Source organism: Mustela putorius, unplaced genomic scaffold (genome assembly GCF_011764305.1).
Source record: "Mustela putorius furo isolate JIRA1106 unplaced genomic scaffold, ASM1176430v1.1 tig00000174_pilon_pilon_pilon, whole genome shotgun sequence".
Lineage (NCBI taxonomy): Eukaryota > Metazoa > Chordata > Mammalia > Carnivora > Mustelidae > Mustela > Mustela putorius.
The window spans coordinates 25,555,394-25,561,393 of record NW_025421304.1 but is presented as its reverse complement, the minus strand read 5'-3'; the positions used below and the strand labels follow the sequence as shown (position 1 = coordinate 25,561,393).

The 6,000-nt window shown below is 45.4% G+C and overlaps 1 protein-coding gene across 1 annotated transcript in view; it reads right to left on the bottom strand.

Annotated features, from left to right (window-relative positions):
• Positions 1 to 3,577: 3,577 nt before the first annotated feature.
• The window catches only part of CDH5 (cadherin 5), a 31,560-nt gene continuing 29,137 nt past the window's right edge, over positions 3,578 to 6,000 (bottom strand). The window contains exon 12 of the mRNA XM_004744301.2: positions 3,578 to 5,727. Within this exon, the coding sequence (XP_004744358.1) occupies positions 5,210 to 5,727 (518 nt within the window). The 3' untranslated portion in view covers positions 3,578 to 5,209. The remainder of the gene's footprint in view (positions 5,728 to 6,000) is intronic.

The following is a 6,000-nucleotide window of genomic DNA, read 5'->3' as shown; positions in this document are numbered from 1 at the left end:
ACTTGCATGTGTAGGGCTAAGCAAGAGATGTCCAGGAGAGATCAGGGGAAACCCTATGCTCTCACTTATGGTGGACCTGGAGGCTCTGTGCCATCAGAAAGGGAAGGCTAAGGCTGAGTTATAAACTGCCTGCTTGAGCTTTGACGAAGTTTTCCAACATAAACACACATACACACACACACACACACAGCCTTTTAGCAAGCACTGAGATTTATTGGTTTCAGGAATTTAAGGAGGTATCTGACTACTACCAAGCAGACTTCAGTGGCCACACACAACAAAGAGTACAATTTTTTTTTTTAAGATTTTATTTATTTATTTGACAGACAGAGATCACAAGTAGGCAGAGAGGCAGGCAGAGGGAGAGAGGGGGAAGCAGGCTCTCTGCTGAGCAGGGAGCATGATGCAGGACTCTGAGATCATGATCTGAGCCAAAGGCAGAGGCTTAACCCACTGAGCCACCCAGGCGCCCCAAAGAGTACAAATTTTAACAGCAGTAGTTTAGGAGAGCCACTAAACAACTTGCATGTGCAACAAAAACCAAAACAATTAACCTTGGCGGGCAAGGGTCTGGTTTCCACAGTTGCCACATTATATTATTTAAAATACCCAACTTTCTACAACAATTAGGAGACATACAAAGAAACCAGAAAGTATAGCCCACTCGGAGGAAGAAAAAGCAATCGATAGAAACTATCTGTAAAGAAACCCAAATGTTGGACTTACTAGACAAAGAGTTTAACTTAGTTATTTAAAAGACATTCAAAGAACTAAAGGAGACCATGTCTAAAGAAAAATGTGAGGATTATGTCTCACCAAAGAAAGAATATCAGTAAACAGGTAGAAATTATTAAAAAAAAAATGAAACTTTGTAGTTGAAAATATAAATGAAATGAAAAATTCAGAAGAACCCAAGAACAGATGTGAGTTAGCTGAAGAAAGATTAGTAAACTTGAGGATTGATCAATTAGGATTATCTAGTCTGAGGAACAACAACAAAAAGAATGAAGAAAATGAATAAACCTTAGATAGTTATTGGATATCATCAGACATACTCATGTATGCACAGTGGGAGTCCCAGAGAAGAGAGAGAGAAGTGGGGGGGGGGAGGGGCAGAAAGAATATCTGAAGAGATAATGGCCCCAAACTTTCAAATTTGATAAAAATATTAATCTACATATCCAATAAGCTCAATGAACTCCAATAAGATAAACTGTTAGCATTATCCTAGACACATAATAACAAAACTGTTGAAGATCAAAAACCAAGGGAATATTGAAAGCAGTAAGAGAGCAATGGTTTATGACATACAGAGTTTCCTCAATAAGGTTAACAGCAAGTTACTGATCAGAAGCCCGCTAGGCCAGGCACTGGAATGACATTCATAGTGATGAAAGAAAGGTGAAGGCTATCCATTAAAAATTCTGTATTTTGGAAAAATAAAGGAGAAATCAATGCCCAGATAAACAAATTTCTCACAACCAGACTTTCCCTACAAACTTACAAGGAGAGTCATTCAGGTTGAAATGAAAAGACACAGACAGTAATCATCAAAGGAATCTATATGAAGAAATAAAGATCAGCAGTAAAGGTAACTGTATAAGTAGCTGTAAAAATTAAATAGGCATATTTTTGTGTGTAACTTTCCCCTGCCTATCAGATTTAGAAGACAACTATATAAAGCAATAACTATAAATTTATGTTGATGGGCATACAATGTATGGAAATGTAATATGTATAACAATGCAAAGGTGAGTGGGAGTAAAGCTATATAGGAACAAAGTTTTGTACAATATTTAAATTAAGTTAGTAAAAATTCTAACTGAATTGTTTTAAGATTTTAAATATAGTTCTCATGGGAACCAGTAAGGAAATAAAAAAAAAGTAAAAGGCATGACAAGAGAATTAAAATGGTACACTAGAAAATACCTATTTAACATACAAGAATTCAGTAATGGGGTGATAGAGGAACAAAAAATATATAAGATGTAGAAAAAAATAGGAAAATAGAAGACATGTATCTCACCTTATTAGATTAAATGGAAAAGGATTAAACATGCCAATCAAAAATCAGAGATTGGTAGGGTGGATAAACTGTCATATCCAATTACATTTGGTCCACAGAACACACACTTTCTATTAAAAAATGCAAATTTGGGGCACCTGGGTGGTTCAGTGGATTAAGCCTCTGCCTTTGGTCATGATCTTAGGGTCCTGGGATCGAGCCCCGCATCAGGCTCTCTGCTCAGCGGGGAGCCTGCTTTACCCTCTCTGCCTGCCTCTCTTCCTGCTTGTGTTTTCTTTCTCTGTCTCTCTGTCAAATAAATAAATAAAATCTTAAAATGCAAACTGGTTGAGAGTAAAAGCATGGAAAAAGAGACACTATGTAAACTAACTGAAAGAGAGCCAGAGTGACTATACTAATGTTAGATGAAACAGACTGATGCCAATTGTTACCAGATACAAAAATACATTTTATAATGCTAAAGGGTCAGTCCTTTAGGATAACAATTAGAAACCTATATGCCCCTAACAGCAGAGACTCAAAATACATGAAGCAAAAACTGATGGAATTGAAGGGAGAAATAGACAATTCAACTATAACAGTTGGAGATTTCAGCACCCCACTTTGAATAGTGCATAGACAAACTAAACGTATCTGTGAGGGAATAAGAGTTGAACAACAGTACAAACCGTGATATCTAACGGATAGCTATAAAATACTCCACTGCCAACATCAGAATACACAGTCCTCTCAAGGGCACATAGAATATTCTCCAGGACAAAACATACATTAAGGCATAAAACAAGTCTGAAATAAGTTTATAAGGCTTGATATCATAAAAATTATGTTCTCTCACCATAAGGGAATGAAAGTAGAAATCAGTAACAGCAGGAAATTTGAAAAATTCACAAATATGTGAAAATTAAATAATGTGTTCTAAATCACCAGTGGATGATAAAAAAGGAAATCACAAAGGAAGTTAGAACAAAATTGGAATTAAGACAAATTGACCCGAGAGCTTTACAGACACCACCCTTGGAGACCATAGTCCCCAGGAAACCCTGCTGGTAGGGTCAAAGAGCAGGAGCCTTGTTGACGTGAATAACACTTACCTTTTCAACTCCAGACCCGAGTCTGACAAGGAGGTTTCCTCTTCTCATTTTGATCATGAGATTTTCTAGGCAGGACTCCAATGTTGGGGTACACACCCCAGTACGTGCCCGCTGCTCACCCCTGTCAACCAGCTAAGTAGAGGTTGATTTCCTCTTTCGCTGTTCATGAATCTCACCCGCCCTGGCTCATTTGCCAAATGTAAATGGTGTGTCGACTCCATCTTCCAGAGGCCCTGCCTATTGTGCAGGGTGGAAGTGGGACCGGGAAGCACACTCAGCTCTGGGAAGAAAGGGGGCTGGACTAGGTGTCCGGTGTTTTTTCTCGGCTGCAGTGCAGACCGAGTGTCTCTGAAATCCTAATTGCAAATATCCCCCCATGTCCAGGGTTCCTTTGATGATGATGGTGGTGGTGGTGGTTTGTATGTGTTTCACGTGAGCTTTCTCAGCTCTAGAAATGAAAGAATTTCAAGATTTTTCTTTATTTAGGTATTAAAAAAATACAGTACATCCCATGCACCAGTGTGGCCTACATATAATCATGATTACTACAGTAAGTACTACAATGATAAGAAAAAGAAGGTTACAGGAATTTGTTCATCCAACTAAAAACCCTGAATTAAAGTTGTTAACCTACATAGCAACCCGCTTATTATGCAAAAACCCTTATTCTATATGTTGGTGAGCGCTAGAAATATGTAAGTATTATTAGTAAACAAAAAAGTACAAAAGCTAGATATTGGTTTAAAAAAAAAAAGTCAGTGTTACCTATAATCTCCTGAATTGTGAGGGCCCTTGTCCAGAGGGGAACCTCAGTTCATGACCAAGGGTGAGCTGGATTTTCCCTCCTGCCCTGCCCCCTCCTGTTGAGTGATGCCATTTCCCCAGGACATGTTTGCAATCAAATGGTCCATATTTGGCTGAAAGTGGGAGATGCACAGATGACCACAGGACGTGGGCGGGGCAGGGTGACTTCTGCAGGGGGTGCCTGAGGGATGGAACCCTGCAGGGGTTTCCTGAGATGTGACAACAATGAGGTGTGTAAAATCAAATGGCACAGTTTTATAGTGCAGTCATGTTTGGGTTTGCACTTCAGCCAGAATGGCTGAGGGTCAGATCTTGAGGGCCTTCAAGTCAAGAGATTAAAAAGTAGATAGAAAAAGAGAAAGAGCATGAATGAGTGACTAGGCAAGGCGTATACAGGGAGAGGTCTTCTGTTCTGGGAACGTCTGCTCCACTTCCCAGGAAAAACTGGAGGGGTTGTCGATGAGTCTCAAAATGGGCTCACAGCTATTGCAGGCTCTTTCCAAAGGGTGTGGGTGTGGAGGTGTCCCTCACCATATGATCTGTCACACTTGGTCTTCACTGTCCCTCCAGGATGGATTCACAGTTGCTTCAGAATTCAACAAGCCATTTTCCTGACTTTGGTTGAATTTTCAGTGCTTAGTACAGAAGTTAGAGGCGTGGCAGGCCAGTGAGGTCCCTTTAGGACCCACCTTCCATAGCTGTCAAGGGGCCCTCTCCTCCTTCCTGACAGACCTGGGAAGAGGCTGGGAGTGGAGGGGAACTTGGGAGAGTGGAGGAAGTTGAAGCAGGGTAGGCTGATGGATGGTTCCAGTCTCCCACAGGACTGGGCTGCAAAGAGTTTTGCCCCACAGGCCATGCTGTGCAGCCCTTTGCGTCCAGGCAGAGAGGCACCAGGACCTCCCTGACCTCACCACCCTCACCAGGGGTTTCGAGGATTTCAAGGGAAGATCTCCTCCTGGCAGTTGAACATAAGCTGCTTTGAGGAGCCACAGAAAGGCTTTGAGTTGGACCCGTGGTTCCAGGCAACAGGGTTATGGGCATCTGAGTCCAGACAGAACCCCAGCCTGGATCTTCCAGCATTTAGGGCGTAGCTGTCACTGAAATATGTTCCTGGACCTTTCAGGGACCTGGAGTTTGCTATCCAAGGTGGTGAAGTCTCTGGGGCCCACGAGGAAGGGCTGCCGGACTGGGGTGTCCGTGCTACAGTTTGCGGGCTCAGTGGCTGGTGTCCGGCTGGCCCGAACTGCAGTGCTTTGTGTCCCCAGACCTAGAGGCCCATGGTCCCCCCTTAGTACATCAGCTCCTCCTGGGGGTCTGAGCGGTACAGCTCGGCCAGCATCTTGAACCTGGGCCCCCAGTCGTTGAGGAAGTCATAATCGATGTCCGAGTCGGATGAATCGGTGCCCAGGGAGCTGAGGGACTCGGCGATGGACTCGGCGCCCTCGTAGCCGTAGATGTGCAGCGTGTCGTAGGGCGGGCCGCCGCCGTCATGGTCCGCCTCGTCCTTCTTGACCTCGATCATGGCGGCCATCTCCCCGGGTCCGCCGTGCCCCGCGGGCGCGTGGCGCGGCGGCTTCTGCACCTGCACGTACAGGGACGGCCGCGCGTCCAGCGCGGGGCGCGGGGGCTTGGCGCTGCCGTGCCGCACCGAGTTGAGCACCGACACGTCGTAGCTGGTGGTGTCCATCTCGCCGCCGCCCTCCTCGTCGTAGGTGACCAGCTGCTCGTGGATCTCGGGCACGCTCTTGCCGTGTGCGCGGGCCTGCTTCCGGAGCCGCCGCCGCAGGAAGATGAGGAGGGTGATCACTGCAGCCAGGCAGAGCCAGTCAGACCCGGCCCTGGCCAGGTGCGCCCCGTCTCTGCGGCTCCCCGGCGCCCTCCCCTCCCCTCCTCCCAGGAGATTCCCGAGCCCCCCCCCAAGCCTTGCAGCTGCACCCGGGCCAACGCAGAGGCTGGTTCGGTCTAGACACCTGGTGGGTACGCGCGTGCCCCCTCCTCCACCGTCCGTGGGTCAAGGCCAGCCGCCCTCCCCCCACCTCCGTGGGACAGACCCAGGATGACTTCAGTGCTTTTTATATT